The sequence below is a fragment of the Anopheles moucheti genome, chromosome 2, assembly GCF_943734755.1.
Source record: "Anopheles moucheti chromosome 2, idAnoMoucSN_F20_07, whole genome shotgun sequence".
Taxonomy (NCBI): domain Eukaryota; kingdom Metazoa; phylum Arthropoda; class Insecta; order Diptera; family Culicidae; genus Anopheles; species Anopheles moucheti.
Genome location: NC_069140.1, coordinates 42579410 through 42598774, shown reverse-complemented (window position 1 = coordinate 42598774; position 19365 = coordinate 42579410). Strand labels below are relative to the sequence as shown.

The following is a 19365-nucleotide window of genomic DNA, read 5'->3' as shown; positions in this document are numbered from 1 at the left end:
AATCCGAAATCCTTTCGAAGATTTTTGTATCGGATTGCATCGGAAAAAAAATTCCCGGCATCGTCACATCATCAGTTGTAATTAACTGTATCAAATAGGTAGGAAGACGGCTAGGAGAGTGAAAAGAGCCTCTAACAGTTATTCAGTCTGGTCATGTTTCTGTATCGTTCTACCAGCCGACCATCCCGATCGATACGATCAAGTTGTTGATGCGACAAATGGGTACGTATTATGGTTGACTTGCACGAAATCGACATATTTTCCCACAACGCATGACGCGACGAGAATCTCACCTAAGGCAAAGCTGAAGCGTTTCCATATTCAGAATAAAAAACCACGTGGGGTTAATGGACGTGACGGACGTTCGGCTGCAAAAATCCGTTTGAGGCAATGTTAAGCGAAGGGGTAGGACGATGTGGACTGTTTGCCAATTTGCATACCGAAACTCTACTAAACTCTGGTTAAACATTCGGCAAATATATTTATAGAAACCGCGTTCAGCCAACCCTCGAAGCGTGCTTTACAGTGAACCTACGCATAAAAAAAAACTAACCACAAGCCAGAACGCAAATTGTGTATTCGTGCGCTAGAGAACAGCCGTACGGCTCTGAGTTTGAATTGAATTATGCACCAATTCGTTTGGAAGTGGACAAAAGTTCAGTTTAGGTTTAGTTGTTGTTGAAGGTTTAGTTCAAAATTTTATCATTTTGACTCAAGCTCAAAATACTCGACTCAAACGCATCAGCTGTTGTCGATACCTCTCTTATAGTATTCTTCTCATTTGATTGTAACAGCTCATAATAGACCACTTCCGGATGGTCCCACCAAACACACCAAATGAAGGAATGATTTTCAGATGAAACTAATTTATTTTAACCGATTTGAAGCAGTTTGCTGAGTTACTCCAACAGTCTTTGCGAGGACTTCTTGGGTTTGTGCATGTATTTTTTTTTAATATGACCGTTGTACAGTACCTAACATACTCCCAATGTTAAGTCCACATTCGCTCGGTTTCGCTCCGTAGTCACTATTTCGTTCTCTCATATTTTTAGCGTTAAACTCTTCGACGGTTGTTTAGCATCTTTTCCTCGTACGCACTCCGTCGGTCTCCAGTAGTAGCAGTATGGTCTTAGCACAACCAGTAGATGGGACCGTGCGTGTATGAACCAAACCGAAAGCAATAGAGTCGTGTGAGTGTGAACAGTGCGAAAAGATTGCTAATGGTTTTCCGAAACCGGGAAAGTCCAACATCCATCAATCGATTTGGGGGGAGTGTATCGTGAAAAGTTTAATCTCAAAGTAAGACCTAAAGGTATGCGAAGCCAAGAAACAGAAGGGAACCATTGTGCGTGTTACATTTGAGTAAACAAAGAAAATGCTGCAGACTGTAAAAAAAAAAGAAACAGTGTGCTTACAAAACGCACGTTTGATGGGAAAAACATTGTAACGTCTCAAAACATTGAAGTACATAGATAGTGCGTAGGATGGAAGCAGGCCAGCATAATATTGCCTATCGTGCGATTGTAAATGATCTGTTACAGCGAATATAGTTTAACACTTGGAACATGGAACTTCCCATCTAGGAGGCACCTGTTTGCAGGCCCTCCCTGCAACCGACGTCCTTATGTAATGTTGCTTCTGTACTGGTTACTAGGAACATAACAACATCCTTAACCATAGCAATCGTGACAGCACTACTACACTGTCAACGCCGTTCGTCGGTGGAAAGGATATCGATTTTCACAACCACCACAGTCCTTACGAAACCGTTCGTCAGCGAATACGCAACTTAGTCGAAACGGCGGGCAGCAGAGGTATTGTCGTCGGTGCCGGCTCAAAGCATTCTTATACCGGCTGCACTCAACGTTCTGTCTATGCAGTTCTGTTTTTCTGGCAATTCTGGCTCATTAAAAGGGGATAAAATAAGTGCACAGTGCAACAGTGTGGCAAAAAAAGCCCTCGGGGTGGGTTTTACAGCACGGAAGGACTCGTTCCCATGCGTCAGTGTTGTGTTGTTCCTCAGAGGGACCTCACCCATCATCGTTACATCCTGTGGATAGAATTGTTGCAGTGTTCTGCGTATCGGTTTTGCGAAGCGTAAAACGAATTAAAGCTGCTCTTGCGTGTTTATTTCTTCGGTTTATTTGTACGTGTATGACCGTTTTGGCAGTGTGCCATACAGCGAAATGGAATAGCAAACAAAACCGGTAAATATCACCCATCAGCTGGCCTATGGTATGGGTTGTTCGGAAGCAACAAATTGGCACCTTTTCGGCGGTGTAAAACCTAGGGAGCTACTATTGGACGAGGAAGTTGAGAGTTTGTTGGTTGGTTGGTTACGCTTGACTATCATTACTTGGAAACTTGTTCTTGGAAAACCAACCAGCAGCCTATAGGTTGCTTCCGTATCTACAACACGCGGTTCAATTTTTATCCGGGTCATATCAAACCCGCATGTAGGGAAAATTTTTTTGCATTTGTGGTTGCTTTTAGTTTTGTGTTTTTAACACCATTGTTTTGCTGTTGCCTTCTAAGTTCTAGCTGATAAGTTACCGCAAATAATTTCGTTCGATCTAATTGTACCTTACCGTATCACATCAGCGGCTAAGGCCAAGCCGCCATGACATCGAATGAAAGTCAACATAAAAATGCGACGCGAAATAGGCGCGTTTCTGTATCAGTAAGTTCTATCATGACAAGGTGATTGCCCGATCGCAATCAAATTGAATGGCAGCTACAAAACAATCAAACGATTGAAATATTCTACGAGCACGCGGGAATGGGCGGGGGCCTTTCGGGCAGACGCATGTACCGCTATGACGTATGCTGCAAACAAGCGATCGCATCTGATCGTGTATAGCACGTGTTTGGAGCAATTTCATGCCAACTTCGCGTTGACTGTTGCGCTAAACCAGTGGTCGGCAAACTTCTCGGAACTGGATTGGAATCTAATATATATCCACACATGGTAAGGTTTGTTGTTGTTTGTAATTTTTATAGAGAATGTGAGCTGTTTTCTATTATATAGAAAATAGTATGCAAGTTGTAATACTAAAGAGCCTAAAAAGCTAGAGAGTGATCTCTTTCTTTAGAGTGATTTCCAAAAGGTGGAACAGGGGGATAAAAGGAAAGCTATCCCAAAGGTATTCCCCCTCCACGTGCAGCTTTTTGAATTTAGAGATCCCAACTACCATTCCGATTTCGGGCCTCCAAACAAGTTAATCAGCCAGTGATGCTATCGATCGTTATCGATCGTACAGTTTGATACAAACCCGGAGTTACCGAAACAACAGAACGCAACAGATTCAGAAACATCACATGTTGTCGTTTTTCTTTTCAAGGAGAGTTTCAACAATGTTTAATTCTAACCAATCAACTATAAAGTTCAAAGTTAGTTGCAGTTTGTGGTAAAATTTTTACAACCTTGGCATGGGGTGGATTATTTTCGATGAATAATTACAAAGAGCCGCATGCTATGCTGTGCATGAGTGCTGAGCACTGCTTTAGGCGATGAGATTGACCATGAACAACCCCATTTGGGGAATCATTTTGCATGCAAACTAGTGATGCTATCATTTATCAGTACGAGCAGTAGATTATCGCGTGGAAAACCAATGACACTATACAGAACCGTACAGGTCGTGGGCTAGTATACACCGGAAGCACTGCACTGTGAACAGCAGTTGTGTCCGAAATTATCGGTTCGCTTATATTACTGCACACTCAAAAATCGAGAGAAAATTATGCGGCTCCAATTAGTGTGGATTCATATGGAATTGCTATATGTTGCAGTCCAACGCTTATTCGTTGATATTCTCACTGTAAAGAATTTTTACTGTACCGATCGTATAGAGCAGGGGGTTCCAAACTGCGAACCGCGGGACCTCGACAGGCTCCCACATCTGTGTGAATGGACCGCAAGTTAATGTGTAAGTGGCCCCCGGCTACGGTAGTTTGCCGCTCATGGGCTGAAAACTTTGGAGAACCCTGGTATAGAGCACGTCGGCAGAACAGCAAGCCCGGCAGTGTTGCGGGTTTCTTGACTTGGCCTTGACTGGATTGTGCCACCCATCACCAATTTAGTAATGCGTAACGCAACTCACAGATAAGGCCCAAGTTTACAAAAAGGAAAGAAGATAAAATATTTGCTGGGATGGAAGCTGTAGAACAGAACAAACATTCGCGTAGATGCATGTTACGTGACACGTAACGGAGTAGTGCGCAGATACTGCGATCGTTTAGACAGAGTGATCATAACTTGGGATTCTGTATTAGTCTTACAATTGCATGATGTCTGCGAACGTTCGTTATTTGTACGATAGGTTGTGCTTAGGGTGCATTGTTTAATCAGCATTTTGGATCTAATCAATTTGGATGAATAAGCAATCAGCAGTTCCAAAAATTGATCATATTGTATTTGACGTGTTGCTACTTAAGCCGTCGAAATAGAGCGATTAGTTAATGTGTCTCATGCAAAACAAACTTCTTTATGGAGTTCACAATTTGCCCACACTACACTAACTATATTTATATAAGACCGAGTACACCTTTCACTCTTTGGAGAAGGAAATGTCTTTAAATGAATATGAAATGTTTCTCAGATTAAGTTATCTTGAGTTATAAAGAACACGACCTGGCCGTTCTTCTTGAATACAAAATAAACATATTCATATTTTAATGTGACTCATATTTATATGCAAACAGAGTAGTCTTTAGTTATACCGTTTTGCTTCTAATTCAGTATGATTCATGTCTTTATCGTATTTAATTCCAACTACACATAAGTCACATACTATGAACGCTGCTCTTTTTTGGTTAACGACGCGTATAAATATTGTCTCAACGACACCAACCGATAACTCTTCGCTTCGAAAGCAAACATGTAATTTAGAAACTGGTCGTGACCGTGGTAACGAGGAGGACAATATTTGATAACTCATCTTCTCAGCATTTGCATGTTGTGAATGGAATCCGGGCAATCCAATCGAATATCGATTTCGTGTTAAACTGTTAATTAATTTAATTTTCGTTTCTGTGTAAGTGAGTAACAATCGGTTGAATGAAACAACAACAGGCGCGAGAAGCTGAAGTTGAGCATTTTATACGAGTTTAACTAGCAACATGAATGGTATATAGTTTTTCTACAAATATGCCATACATCACATATGTGTATGTTCAACGAGTGTATGAAACGCGTTTGGAAAGAATACTTCGTTGAACGAAGTTCACCAGTGGGTTTACAGTTTCGAGCGCACAAAACGGACGAGCCCCGTACTACGCTGCATTATGTACCAGTGTCGCAAATTTACACGAAGAAATCTGCTCTTGCTGCTATCGATCGGTGTAGTATATCTGCTACTCGATCACTACTTCAATGGCGAGGACTTTGGAGATAACAGGGAAAAACTGTAAGTATCCCGAGTTGACGATAATGGACAACTAAGTGTTCAAAAGTATCTTTACAATAACCTTTTTTTATTCTTGCAGTGTGCTGATCGAAGAATCAATTAAATCGCTTGCCAACCAGGGTGCATGCAAGATGCCAAGTTTACCGGTGGATTCGCCGGAAATGTTGAGCTTTCTCAAAGATGAACCACCCATCGATTGTGGAAGCGAACTCCAAGACTGGGTAGAATGTGAGGTTCGTGTTGGAAATTGTCCTTCGAAATGCTTTCCTTGCCATTGTAGCTTTCTCTGTTTCTCTCGTTGTTCAGAAAGCAGTTTGTAATATAAAGCCTGAAGTTATCAAGGAAAAGGGTAAGATTACCTGCGACTATGCAGACATCCTTCGGCAAAGTGACTCTAAAGTGTCCTTTGGAGAAACGATCAGCACATCGGGCAGCTACACACTGCAGGGCAGTGACTTTGTGCGCGCCAAGTGTTGGACGGACAGTCGTACGGAACGGTGGCAGGGCTTGCTGGTTGGTATCCGGCAAGATGATCAGTTACGAACACGGTCCAGCTGGAACAAGGAATCCGCGCTTAACGTGCTGATGCTCGGGTTCGATTCGCTCAGCCGCAACGCGTTCCAGCGCAAGCTACCGAAGGCGTTCAAATACCTCACCAGTTATCTTGGGGCGGACGTACTGCAGGGGTACAACATCGTTGGCGATGGGACACCGCAGGCACTGATTCCGCTGCTGACCGGGTTTACCGAACTGGAACTGCCTGACACACGGCGGCGTATGAAGAACACCGAATACGTGAACGTCTATCCGCTGATCTGGAAGGAGTACGAGAAATATGGGTACGTGACCGCGTTCAATGAAGACGTACCGAACATCGGTACATTTTCCTATCGGTTGAACGGGTTTGACGAGCAGCCGACAGATCACTACATGCGAACATACTATTTAGCGATTGAGGCGTACCTTAGCTACTACAAGCGGCTGTGCGTTGGGGCGAAACCGCGCCATAAGGTGATGCTGGACTATACGCGCGACTTCATGACGAACTATCGGCCCAGCACGCCCCGGTTCGTGTTCAGCTTTCATGGCGAGTTGTCGCATGATTCGATCAATTTGGTCGGTGTAGCGGATACCGATCTCACCAACTGGTTAGTGGAGCTGAAGAAGTCCGGAATTTTGAATAATACGATTTTGGTGCTGATGTCCGACCACGGGAACCGTTTTGCCGAGGTGCGCAACACATTGCAGGGCAAGCAGGAGGAACGGTTGCCGTTCTTTAGTTTCACCTTTCCCGACTGGTTCAAGGTGCATTACAAAGAGCAGTACGACAACTTTCGTCAGAATCTCGATCGACTCGTAACACCATTTGATGTGCACGAAACGCTACAAGATATCTTAAGTAAGTAACCGGTGAAAGTTTGTATAATGTTGTATCTTTGCATTCGAATTAACGCTCGTTTCAATATCTCCATCTCACCATGCAGCACTTCAAACGCTCAAGGCCAAACAGAAGCCTGCCATATCACGTGCCATCTCGCTGTTCGATGTTATACCTCAGAATCGGTCGTGCGCTGATGCGTATATCGAGCCACACTGGTGTGCCTGTTTAAATTGGCAGCCGATTAACGATACGACCTCGTCGGAGGAAGTGTTCCGATCAGCAAAAACGATCGTCGATACGATCAATCATCACACCGAGCGACATCGAGGGATCTGTGCATTGCTCACGTTGGACGAAATCCGTTGGGCGGCACGTTTGCAACCGCACGAAGGATTGGTACGCTTCAAACAGAACCGCGACACGGACGGTTTTCTGGGCGATTTTTCGTCGGACGCGATACGCGTGCCTCACGACATGTACCAGGTGAAGCTCGTTACAAATCCGAGCAAAGCGATCTACGAAGCAAGCGTGCTGCACGACCGGGTGAACAATCGTTTCCGGGTGAAGTTGGGCGATATTTCGCGCATCAACAAGTACGGCACACAGGCAAACTGCATCTACGAGCGGGACCCGGAGATGCGTAAATTTTGCTACTGCAAGGATGACCATTGAAATGCTAAAAACGCTTTCTCCCACTGTACATTGCGGTGTTTTGTAGTTGTTGTGCTGTGTCCTTGTGAATGTTTGCTACCCAGTCTTTTACTCCAATTATTACCCAGTGGTCGTAAGTGTAGGCTCTATTTGGCGGTAGACTGTGCAGCTTACCTCCTATTCGAAAGGACAAGTGTACTACCGTTGTCCTACTGACTGATCAGCAGGGTCGAGTGCTGTTACTGACAACATGGTCGCTCTCTACCCTCCAAAAACCTCAGCCGCCTTCTTACTCGCTACGCTTCATTTTGGGTACACGGTGAAGGCTTCCTTTGTAAATACATTTTACCTAACACATGTCCAGGGAAAAGATAGTATAGCATTACTGCGGTATTAAATGCAATTCACATTAGTGTTTTTTGATATATTTAAATCTTATTCGTGGATCGAATAAATCGATTCTCTGCAACAACCGGCGCCAGCGACCGTCGATTTGCAGCTGTTAGAATGTTTAGGAACCTCCTCACCAAGTACACGCTAACGTAACGGAACAAACGTTCGAAAGGTGGGAGAGCTGCAGTACGTGATAGACGGACAAATTGTTCAACAAACACACTAATCCTCCTTTATCGGTATGTGTCCGTATGCGGCATCATTTATGCTTCATGCAGCTTAAAGTATATAAGTGTGAATCTCATCCTTGTTGATTAGACTATGGTTTAAGGCATGCACAAAGTGTTCGAAAGAATGTAACAAAGTATCATTGTGAATCTCTTTTTCTGCAAAACAATTTGGGTTCTTTACTTATTCTAGTAGATCTGGTGTAAAATTTTGATAAAATGGACTTGTGGTAGCGATGTTCAGCAACTCAGTTAGGTTAAAAGTTTAGTTAGACGGAGAGCAAGTAACGTTTATAAATTTTTTGTTAATGCGTTAAACGCGCTACCGCCTTTTGGTATAAAATTTTGCACTGAAAAATGCTACGAAAAGTTAAACATATTGGTTTAGTTTCGCATTCGGATGAAGCTTGATGAAGTATTGACATAGGTTTGTATCCTGTTGTTCATATTTTGCTATTAGCAAAATGGATTGAAAAAAGTGAAATGAAATAAATGCAAAGCGTTCTTCTAAATAACTGCGTTACCGTATGTAGCTTGATGTTGATGTAATATTCGAATTTCTTTCAAATGTATAACGGCAAAAAATTTACTAAATTCCATTATTTGATTTTCTGTGAGTATGTGTATCTTTTTATGGTTCTTTTCATTGCATTTGCCTCCAACTGTGTCATTCCCAACCGATCCAGATAACATAGTCCTGCTGCGTTTGGTAAACCGCTTGGTAATCTTCTAGTCATCGCACTAGCAGTTAAGAATCGCGATTGTTTGAATAATCGGTATCGAAACGATTCATGGCTGCTCTCCTTTACTGAATTCACCATAAGATTCGTTGCTGATGTTGGTTGATCATTGCCGTTGGTGCTACAGTCGGTGGAAATGGGTAAACAGTCCATGGTTCTTCCAGGTATTGTCGGTAGAACCGCTGACTTCGTCTAATACAAAAAAGTAACACTATCCTACCTGCCTCCCAAAAGTTCTGTATGTTGTTTTGCGGTTACAGTGAGTTTCTGCTAGTGATATTGGATTACGATTTGAAATGTAATACATGCAGAACGGTTTAAATTAATTTTCCTTCAGTGGCTCGATGACGGTACCGCCGCGAATTTGTCCCCATCCAATTAAACTAATGAGAGAAGAAAAAAAATGAACGTTAGAACTCTGCCGTCCAACATGGCATAATGCACATAGGTCTTCCACTGTAAACTTACCGCCAATGATTCTCGACACGTCGGCTGAGCGCAATCTTTTCGTTCTTCTCTGTGCAGACAGGATTCGTAAGAGCAATCTTGGCTAAATCGGCACGTGTGGCCACAACCCGGCCGCCCGTGCTGAGCGAACCAATATTAACCAGTAACATTTCGTGCCGAACTAGCTTCTGCACCTTGGCACCCTTCTTATCGCCCTCGGTACGTACACCGAGCAAGCGTTTCAGCAGATAGTACGACACTTCCAGCTCGATGAAGATGTTAGGCAGTGCACCGACCGCACCCAGCACCTGACCCACCAAACGATCAGCGCGGCAAAGCGTTGGTTCGATCTTGGTACCGACACCGATCAGCCCACCGGGCACAGCGAACTGTAGCTCGTTTTGCTCCGTATACAGCGATACGATTTTCGAGAAGATTGGCTTACACGTCAACCGGCCCTCCGCGTCTTTGCTCACCAGTCCCGGGCGAACCTCAATCTCTTGGCCGACCTTAAGCACTCCGCGCAGGATCGAACCACCGGCAACGCCACCCTTCAGATCGTTCACCTCGCACCCGGGTTTGTTTACGTCGAACGAACGGATCACGATCAGTCGCGGCGCATCGATGAAGTTACGCGGCGGAATGGGAATCTTCTTCGTGATGTACTCGCACAGCACCTCAATGTTATACTTGAGCTGGGCAGAAATCGGAATGATCGGGGCACCTTCCGCCACCGTACCCTGCACGAACTTTACGATCTGATCGTACTGCTCCTTTGCCTGCGTATCTTTCACCAGATCGATCTTGTTCTGCAAGATGATGATGTGCTTCAGCTTCATGATCTCAATCGCAGCCAAATGCTCGGACGTTTGGGGCTGAGGGCAGGATTCGTTGCCCGCAATAAGCAACAGGGCAGCGTCCATGACAGCGGCACCGTTCAACATGGTGGCCATAAGAATGTCGTGACCGGGGCAATCGACGAAGCTGACATGGCGCACCAATTGGAAGCGACCGGTACATGCCGGCCGGTAGCATGGAAAGCTATCGTCCTTGCTCGAACCCCCGGACGTGAAGCACGTCGGTCGGAGACATTTTGGATTGTCACACTTGTAGATCTTCGCGTTAGCATAACCTGTTAGATGTAATAAAAGAAACACAAGTACAATTAATGGTACATTTCTATTTAAACAATATATATGAGTGTAATATCACTAACGAAAACCCAAATGCAAACATAAGCCATGAATTTAGCGATGAAACGATTTCCTGATGGATATAGATAACTGCCGTAACTTATGCAGGATCGACTGAACATGCAAAATGAACCAACAACTTACACATTGATAAAAAATAACGAGCTACATTTAACAATTCTCACTGCTCTTGATGTTCCAAAGTCATACATAACGATATCTATTTAATTTCCATGATTGCGTTATCGTATACGTACATAATTTCTTTAAAAATCCCTACAATAAACGATACATAATTGACTATTGCATTCTAACAACATTGTTCCCCAAATAATACCATTGTACATATAACAATATAATATTACATATTCAAATATATGGAACCTAATATGGAGATTATTTACAGCACAAGAACAGCTAACACTGCAAAAACTCCCCAAAACTAGCTGTTAGGCTAGATCGTCAGGAGCAGCGAAAGATGCAAGATATTTCATCGCAAAACTGATAAGTTAGTACAATGTAGGTAGAAATAAGGTTAAATAGTATAGATGCAAATGAACGAATCAACAACACGCCCTAATCTGGGTTTAAATCTCGGCACACTGACTACGACTTGTAAGAAGAAAGAAAACAATACTTGAGGATTATTAAAAGAGTATTATTTCCATTTATTCCGTTAAAATTCATGACCATTCTTAATGTATACACAATGATGCAAGGCAATACTGCCATAACTTTCAGAAAATGAACTTTCGGCAATTTGCACTTCCACACCGGCATTCGGTAACGCCTTTGGTATTGTTACGAACACTATCGTTGATGGTAGTGTTTCCTGTGGCATCATCGACTCCCCCGTTACCATCTAAATTTTCCACTCCCTTCTTTGCGCTAAGCGATACATTGCTCGTCGTGACCTGGGCGTGATAGTCGAACGTAAGCTCTTCACCGATTTCAATGCGCCGTAGCGCAAAAAATGCCAAACGCGGCAGATAAGGATCGAGACAATCGATCCACACCGACCATATGCCACAGTTGGGATCACATGAATGGTTGAAGAAGCGCGTCACATTACCGTACCGGGCGGCGTCCAGCGTGTAAGGATTGTCCGTACCGTTGAAGTCTAAATCAAACAGGTATGTTCGACCGACGGCGTCGTACTCTCGGCCTCGTTTTTCCGCCTCATCGTACGATATCACCTCGCCGCAGTACTCCGAAATGTATTGTCCTTCGGCTATAACAGCATTCGTCCGAACGCCCCAACCCCGCCCGTTTGACGTTTTGAACAGTGTCAGCTTACATTTGCCCCCGTTTTGTACCACTCGGTTCAGGCAGTCCGGGCCACATTGACACTTTTTGTTGCATTCGTAAATAGGAGCACCGGGTCCTAGGAGGAGCCGCTTCTTGACGCTGTAAGCAAACCGACCCTCGGACAGTTTACCGCAGCAGGTGCTTCGACTGTTGCATGGACTACATTCGCAACCGACTGGGGGATCGTTCGGAATGGAGATTCCTTCGGCGGGTATGTTCGCTCTAAGATAGGTGAAGTTATTTGGCGGTGCATCGAGATCTTGCTCGTTTTCCACCACTATACGTAGCGTCGGTTCGTGCTCGTTGATCTGCTGCTCGAACTGAAGCAACTGGTTTAGCTGGTCGCGTCGCTTAAGGAATGATTCTTCACGGCACATATTCTTAACGATGCGCTCCCATATAGTCTTACTGCGGGCACGGATACTGTTATGCTTTATTTTGGCCAATAGGATCAGATCGGCCCGTAGTTCATTCCAGTCGTACTGTTTATGCTCTAGCAGTATTTCGTGAAACGATTTGCCACTCTTCTCCACCATGTTTAAATACACTGCACTCTTTTTAATGCCATCCTTTATGAAGTCTACCCAATATTGCCAGTACGAAAGTTGATCGGTCAGAAAGTGATCCAGTAATGAGCAGGAAGTCACGTTGCGGAGCGGTTCCCAAGTGTTATGTTCGCTCGGATATCCAAGCCATTTTACCAAAAATGCAGGTGTGTCTCCTATTCGCTGGATATCTACGATCGCTTCCACAGTGTACTCCTGCTTATCTAGAGCGGTAGAAATTTTTGTTTGCTTTCTGTGCTTGATTGCACCGCTCGAGCCGTTAAGAGTTTTGTTGTGTTGAGTCTTGCTTTTCGCGGGCTTTGCGATGGACGACTCGTTCTGTTCATTATTCGTCGTCGAATCCGATAGTGATCGCGAAAATGGCAATTTGTTGGAATTGCTACTAGTACCACTGCTCGTCGTCGATGTCGTGTATCTTTCTAAACACTGTTCCTCGCCATTATCTCTAAACGATGGTGAATAACTTGCCATTTGTTCCCCATTTGTTTCAATCAATTCGTCACTAGTGCTAACGTTCGATGGTGGTGTGGTGTATCTTTTAGACGATATTGGTTCCTCTTTCATCATTGTTATCGCGGGAATGGAGTCAACATTCTTGTTTATGGAAAATAATTCGTCCGTACTATCGGTACTACCCACGTATTCCCCGCTCTCTTCCAGGGGCTCTTTTTTGATATGATCGAACTGTTGTGAGGCACGCTTTGTCCTACCGTGAATAGTCCAGCTCAAGGAATGTGTGTGTTGCACCACTGGACAAGATTTTCTACGATCGCGAGTTCTGCTAATACGCACTGGGGGTGAGTTTTCGGGTGGCGACATTTGAAAAAAATCTAAAATTTTTGCCTGTTTCATGCGTTGCGATTCACCGGAACATGTTGGACCTTCCTCCGATCCGTTCGTGACAGTCGAGAGTTTTCGTTTCCTGCTTACATTAGGTGTAATGCAAATGCTATCATTTGTACTACTGTGGCTGTACGGTGGTTTATACTGCTTACGTATCTTTTCTAAATAACTTTCCATTTCTTTTGGATCATTGATTAAGGTATCGATAAAACTCATCGATAAACATTCTGGTACGCGACGTCAACCGCCGAAGAAACGGTGCGCGAAGATGCAGTTGCGTGCATATGTGTGGCGCATGGCGAGATGAAGAGAAAGAGAGAGAGAATACAGAAAATTATAGATAAAATATTTATTTCAAATGATTTAAAAAAAATAAAGGGGGGCTTGATATACCTATAGTTCGATACTATTTAACAGACATTTTTATTTAAGTCACATACTAAGGCAAGAAGTACTGCTTAACTAGCAATGGTGTTATCACTGTCTGTATTTTCTCTTGCTTTCTTTCTCTCACCTCGGGGCACAACACGCACACGGCATTTACACGCATCCTTATTGTACGACAGATCGAGTGGAGTGGACAATTTGTTTTCCCGATGATGTTTGCAAGGGATATCCCTCATGAAAAGAAAACCTTGGTCGTATGTGCCGCGAAATTGATTAACTGCTGCATTGATAGACAGTGGAATGGTTTGAATCCAGATATAAGAAAACTCAAACAGGATTTGTAGTGGATTACACTGAAGAGTACAAACTGATGAAAGCAAGACAGAAAGCAAACAGAAAATAAAGACATCATAGGGAACACATGTATGTACAAATAATTATATCCAACGCTGCAAACAAACCCACGATGATAAATGCTTTCGAACAAGCACAAAAAGTACTTGCCAGCTGTAAATCTGATCTTATCAACAAAGAAGCCAAATTTGGGAATTAGTAAACCGAAGTTTTAGTAAGTCGTTGAGCTATGGTGACTTTTGCATGTTACATTCAATTAGTAAAACATACTTTGATGTTTAGTACCACAGCTGTTTGTCATGGTGTTTGGAAAGGGATCATAATGATATTGAAATCACTCTCAACCCCATTACTACAATATCTTGAAGCAGAAAGTTTAGGCGATAAAAATAATGGTACAAGCATCGTCAGAAAGAAAACATGAAACAAGTGACATGACCAACATACTTAGACAGTAGTTACATTCAACATATTACAAGTTGCTCCTGCACTTACCGAGTTTAATTGTAATGTTGCGCTCCAATTCGTTCTTGAAACGAACAGTCTGCACGCCCGAGATGGCTTTCACGACTGTCGATTTACCGTGTGCTACATGACCGATGGTGCCAATGTTAATTGTAGCCTGTCGCGAAATAACTTCCGGCGAGAGCGGTGTCAGCTTCGTGATATCCTAAAAGTAGAGCCCGATCCCCCAAAATTAATACAAAAACATTAAAGGTCATGTTGAAAGCCTAAACCAGTATCGGAAATATAAAATAATTCATAAATAGTAATCGTGACCACGAATGGGTATACTTCCGTACAGATTACCTGTCAACCATTCCGAACACCGGAGCGACGCAACATAACCTCGAAATAGACGTTCAAAGAACCCATTGCATCAGCACGGGCGAACACTTTTATTTTAAAAAATTGCGAACCTACAGTTTGTGGGACGGTCGTATTAGTTGGCCAACATACTTTTGCAACTAGTTGATAGAGTTTCATTTAATTACAATCTAGCCAAATGATCGTAAGGTGAAACCGTCTTGTTGGCATCTTTCGAGGCGAGGCAGTAGGCCAAGCTGAGCCGATTCCCGATGGTAGGAAAAGAGTGAAAAAGACACTACGGCCCGCACTTACCAGCTTCGAAAGGTCCTGTTGCTGTAGATGCGGTTGCCCTGTAGTGGCGGTGGACGTTTGTTGATCACCGGAGGACATTTTTTTCGGATAATTTCACGCGTTTCTCTCCCGAATTCCCGAACTCCAGAATGCAGCTTACAAATCGAAAACCTTTGCGCGCACACATACACATACACGCTTTGATTGACAATTGCTCGCATGCATGCGTTCGTGTGTGTGTATGCGTTTTAGTACAGCAGGGTACAAACTGCCAACGTAAACTGTGGTAATTTTCTTTGTAAATTAAAAATGATGTAAAGCTGTACCGTGCCAAGTTTTGCCAAATGTTCTCATTGCAGCAAATGAAGCAAACGAACAAATAGCTCTAGTGAAAAACCGTCCATACAATGTTGGGCATACAAAATAAATAGTTTGGAACAAAACAACCGCAGCATTCGTACGGCCGTTTGCAGTAATCGAATGCAGCTTGTAAACGTAGAGCATAAAATGTACTGGTTTTTCTCTGTATGCCAAACTCGCTCACAAGACGTCACATCGTGAAAAAGCATAATTGTTGTAAAGCACAGCCAACCAACTTTATCCGGCAACAAATTTTATCACCGATAACGAACAAAACAAAAGAATTGGAGTTAATTAGGTGCAGCCAAGGAAATTGTACTTCTGCAGATTCCACCACACCGATTAGCCAGCGTACTTTGTGCTTTGTGGAAACGCCGGCGATTGCACTTGTTGTGTTTGTGTGTGTGTTATGTTTGTGTGAGCGCGCGGCAAGTTGCTTGGCGCTTTTTGTTATGCTGGTAGGGTAGAGGGTGAATTAAGGATCTGAACAGTAACATATACTCCCTTTCTATTGTTTCCCGAATGGCATCGGCCGTAAAGAAGGCCAAGAAATCGGCCGAAGCTTTGGTCGATGAGTCGGAGGCACTGGAATTGGTGGACGGTTGCCAAAACTCTATTGATGCCTTAAACGAGCAGGCAAGTGAGGAGATTCTAAAAGTGGAGCAAAAATATAACGAGCTACGAAAGCCCCACTATCAGAGACGAAACGACTATATTAAGCGTGTGTCGAATTTTTGGATCGTTGCAATCATGAATCACCCTCAAATTTCTTGCATCTTAGAGCAAGAAGAAGAGGATTGTTTGCAATATCTGGAGAAACTTGAAGTTGAAGAGTTCGAGGACATCAAAAGTGGATATCGAATTCTTTTCCACTTCGAAGAAAATCCATTCTTTGATAACACTGTCCTGACGAAGGAATTTAAGTTAGGCTCAAATGGCGGTATGATTCTATAGGCTGTTGCAAACAAAAGGCTTTATTCAAACGAGCGTTATTTCCGGTTTTTAATTTTGCAGAAAGTCCTTCCTCGACAAGCACCACGATCAAATGGAAACCGGAACACGATCTTACCAAAATGCTGCCAAAGAAGATGGATAGCCATCGTCGGAAGCGTGGCCTGGAGAATCGCACCTTTTTCGATTGGTTTACGGATAATAATGATCCCATCAACGACGACATTGCTGAACTGATCAAGGACGATCTGTGGCCGAACCCATTGCAATACTATCTCGTACCAGATATCGAAGTTGAACCGGAAGACGACGAAGACGGAGAAGGGGGAGAAGAATTCGGCGAGGAAGGTGACGAAGAAGAGGTCGACGAGGTGGAAGATGAAGAGGAAAAGGCTTCTTAGATTGTGATGGGAAACGGATCGTAGGAAGCAAAAAGGAGCAAGATGTTATTATTCTTTGAAAAACACATCAAGGTATAAATCCTGAAATATCGATGGAAAAAATCAAATGATTGCAGTGTACGCATTGTCGTTTTAGGTAGTAGGTGAGCTAGTAATTAGCGAGAAACAGAAGGAGTGGCAGGACAGACAAATCTTCAAATTGAAATTCCATAAACTATTAGACTAACATTATTTATGCTCAGTATTTTAAGCATACAGCAAGGATCTGAACACTTGATGGTCAGTATAAGCGCTGACGTTCCTTTCTGTCCTTCGCTATGTTGAGGCTGTCCATCATCACCTGTCAGTAGAGGTGTTTGAAGCTGTTCTTTTTAATGGATGCTACTTTCCCTTAACCGTAACCGTGAAATGCACTTTTCACTGGTGTGATCAGCTGATCTTAGCAGACCTAAACGCAATGTAAACAAGAAACTTTTCTTAGCGCAACTAAAATTTCACTTACAACAAACCCGGGTTATTAATTATTGCACATTTGTGAAATTTTTATATTTATATATATATATCAACTCGTGTATGTTAACGATGACTGAAAGTTGCATCCGTTAATTATCACCAATAGAATAGACTCGAAGAGCAAAACAACCGCATAATTGTAGTATTATTTTGCACTTCGGGAATGGTTCTTTCCTTAGTGATTTCGCTCATTACGTGCTAAATATATTGTCTTTGATGGAAACTAACAAGAAAAAGTTTGATTACAAGTACTTACAAAGTACTAACCCGAATAATTGTACAATGACAAGACTCGTGAAGTTGGTCATGTAATTAGAAAGATGCCGGACGATCAACGTATCGTATCGGACGTATTTATGTATCGTCCATATGGTTGGTCCTATTTCAGGTGGAATAATTCCGCTGATTGCTGTCCTGATTGTAAGCATGTTGTATATACATCGGTCACTAAATTGTTTGCCAGGTTAAACAGGTGATTTCTGCATTAACCAGAATATGCATATCAGTTTCATATAACTGCTGAGACTGCTGATATGCTACACTTGATTTATACGTGCTTGTTGTGTATTCGAATGTGCACACAAAAAGGCTCTGCAACTATTGAATCCTTTAAGGAGCTATTATTTTTATTTTTTCGGCTGTACTGAAGTTATATTTCTATATGACCAGTATACTTGCAACGATGGCCGTAGATTAGCAAACATTGCAAAACACTAGCCGCACGCTAGGACGTTACCGCCCAGTGTCTCCCGTAATCCACACTGCTGGACAGCATGCTTCATTGCAGGTTTCGCTTTTAAACGGGCGACGTAATGATGTCGGTGTACTTCTTGATTTTGCTGGCAACGCTCATATCGACATACTTATCACCAATCGAAACAACCATACCGCCAATCAGCGCTGGATCAACATGAGCCGTCAGCTGGATTGTTTGGCTCGGCTTCAGGAATGCCTAAAATAGTATGCGAATCTAATTAGTAGAACAGGTCCCATGGTTCGCCATTACCCATCATTACCTTAAGAGCATTTTCCAGCTGCTTGCGCTGACCATCGTCCAATGGTTTGGCCGTCTTCACTTCACACACCACCTCACCCCGCTCAGCGGCCATGATCAACCTGAATGCATTGATGATGCCGTCCAGACGACCGAGGCGTCCGTTTTCTGCCAGTACAGTCAACAGATTACCGGTGGCAGCGTTGAACTTTACCTTCGCGGCAACATCCTTCAGGGCGGCGGCCTTCACGTTGCGTTTCGTGGTCGGATCACGCAGCAGATCGCGCACCTTCGGATCCGTGCGCATCTGGTTCTGCAGTCCCTTCAGGTCCTTCTCGACGGCATCGAGCGCCTTCGTCTTCGAGGCAGCCGAGTATAGGGCACAGGCATAGCGACCCTCCAGGCCAAACACTTGCACCGGTGGTTTGACCAGCTGAGCGGCGGCGGAGCTGGTGCTTAGTTGGCGGATCTGCAAATGTTTTTGCCGGAGTTAAAATTACATAACCCACATATTGTGTACCCCAACTGGCCATCACATAACCTACACTCCGGTCCAGCGAGTAAGAGCATGCGGTGCATTGGATGAAAGTAGGAACTCATTGCCAAGGAACATCGCTGACCGCCGTAGATTTGGAGGGAGGGAAAGTACTTACCAGTACAGTGAATTTTCCGGATGCTGCCATTTTTCCTGTGTCGATGCAGATGGATAAGACAATTTCAAGGCGATTGTTTTTGTCAAACTAGGTAAAAAAGAGGTTGCACAGTAGGTCATTTCATATTTGACATGCTGTCACTTTTTGTTGACATTTGGGCGCAGGACGAAACCGTGTGATTATTGCAGTTTTAAAATTCACGTTTTAGTAGATGTACAATAATCATTTTATATTATTTATTTTTTGGATTCTATATCAAATTATATTAAACACACTCTACTTTTGATTGAACTATTTTTGTTCAAATTTTCACCAACCGTACCTCGCGCATTTTCCCATTTCTGGATTTGTTATTTAGCTTTTAATTTGTCTTGTTCGCAATATGTTATCGTTTAACATTGATAAAGTTCATATTAATACAAGTACAATGCAGTTTTAAAGCTCGTTTTAACGAGCTAATTTTCAAGTTTTAACACTTAATATTCATGTGAGTA

The 19365-nt window shown here is 43.2% G+C and overlaps 4 protein-coding genes across 7 annotated transcripts; 2 read left to right on the top strand and 2 right to left on the bottom strand.

Annotated features, from left to right (window-relative positions):
* Window positions 1-1771: 1771 nt before the first annotated feature.
* Window positions 1772-8566, top strand: LOC128308158 (uncharacterized). Of its 2 annotated transcripts, XM_053045464.1 has the most exons (5): window positions 1772-2207; window positions 5042-5408; window positions 5488-5641; window positions 5715-6807; window positions 6893-8566. In XM_053045464.1, exons 2-5 carry the CDS (start codon window positions 5287-5289, stop codon window positions 7459-7461), a joined length of 1938 nt encoding a protein of 645 aa, XP_052901424.1. In that variant the 5' UTR covers window positions 1772-2207; window positions 5042-5286; the 3' UTR covers window positions 7462-8566. The 2 variants fall into 2 exon arrangements, with proteins under 2 accessions (XP_052901424.1, XP_052901425.1); XM_053045465.1 differs by lacking the exon at window positions 1772-2207 and having other exon boundaries at window positions 4831-5408.
* A 110-nt stretch (window positions 8567-8676) lies between these two features.
* LOC128310405 (eukaryotic translation initiation factor 2 subunit 3-like) lies at window positions 8677-15185 on the bottom strand. 2 transcript variants are annotated; one of them, XM_053047036.1, is made up of 4 exons: window positions 15021-15185; window positions 14394-14568; window positions 9269-10379; window positions 8677-9183 (listed from the first exon to the last, which is right to left on the bottom strand). In XM_053047036.1, exons 1-4 carry the CDS (start codon window positions 15096-15098, stop codon window positions 9123-9125), a joined length of 1425 nt encoding a protein of 474 aa, XP_052902996.1. In that variant the 5' UTR covers window positions 15099-15185; the 3' UTR covers window positions 8677-9122. The 2 variants fall into 2 exon arrangements, with proteins under 2 accessions (XP_052902996.1, XP_052902995.1); XM_053047035.1 differs by lacking the exons at window positions 8677-9183; window positions 9269-10379 and adding an exon at window positions 11117-13384.
* Window positions 15186-15587: 402 nt separating this feature from the next.
* On the top strand, window positions 15588-17439 carry LOC128296827 (protein SET). 2 transcript variants are annotated; one of them, XM_053032327.1, is made up of 3 exons: window positions 15588-15817; window positions 15900-16299; window positions 16374-17439. In XM_053032327.1, exons 1-3 carry the CDS (start codon window positions 15812-15814, stop codon window positions 16709-16711), a joined length of 744 nt encoding a protein of 247 aa, XP_052888287.1. In that variant the 5' UTR covers window positions 15588-15811; the 3' UTR covers window positions 16712-17439. The 2 variants fall into 2 exon arrangements, with proteins under 2 accessions (XP_052888287.1, XP_052888286.1); XM_053032326.1 differs by having other exon boundaries at window positions 15588-16299.
* Window positions 17440-17829: 390 nt separating this feature from the next.
* Window positions 17830-18947, bottom strand: LOC128310499 (ATP synthase subunit O, mitochondrial). The gene is made up of 3 exons (XM_053047148.1): window positions 18872-18947; window positions 18241-18687; window positions 17830-18176 (listed from the first exon to the last, which is right to left on the bottom strand). Exons 1-3 carry the CDS (start codon window positions 18899-18901, stop codon window positions 18021-18023), a joined length of 633 nt encoding a protein of 210 aa, XP_052903108.1. The 5' UTR covers window positions 18902-18947; the 3' UTR covers window positions 17830-18020.
* Window positions 18948-19365: the final 418 nt, after the last annotated feature.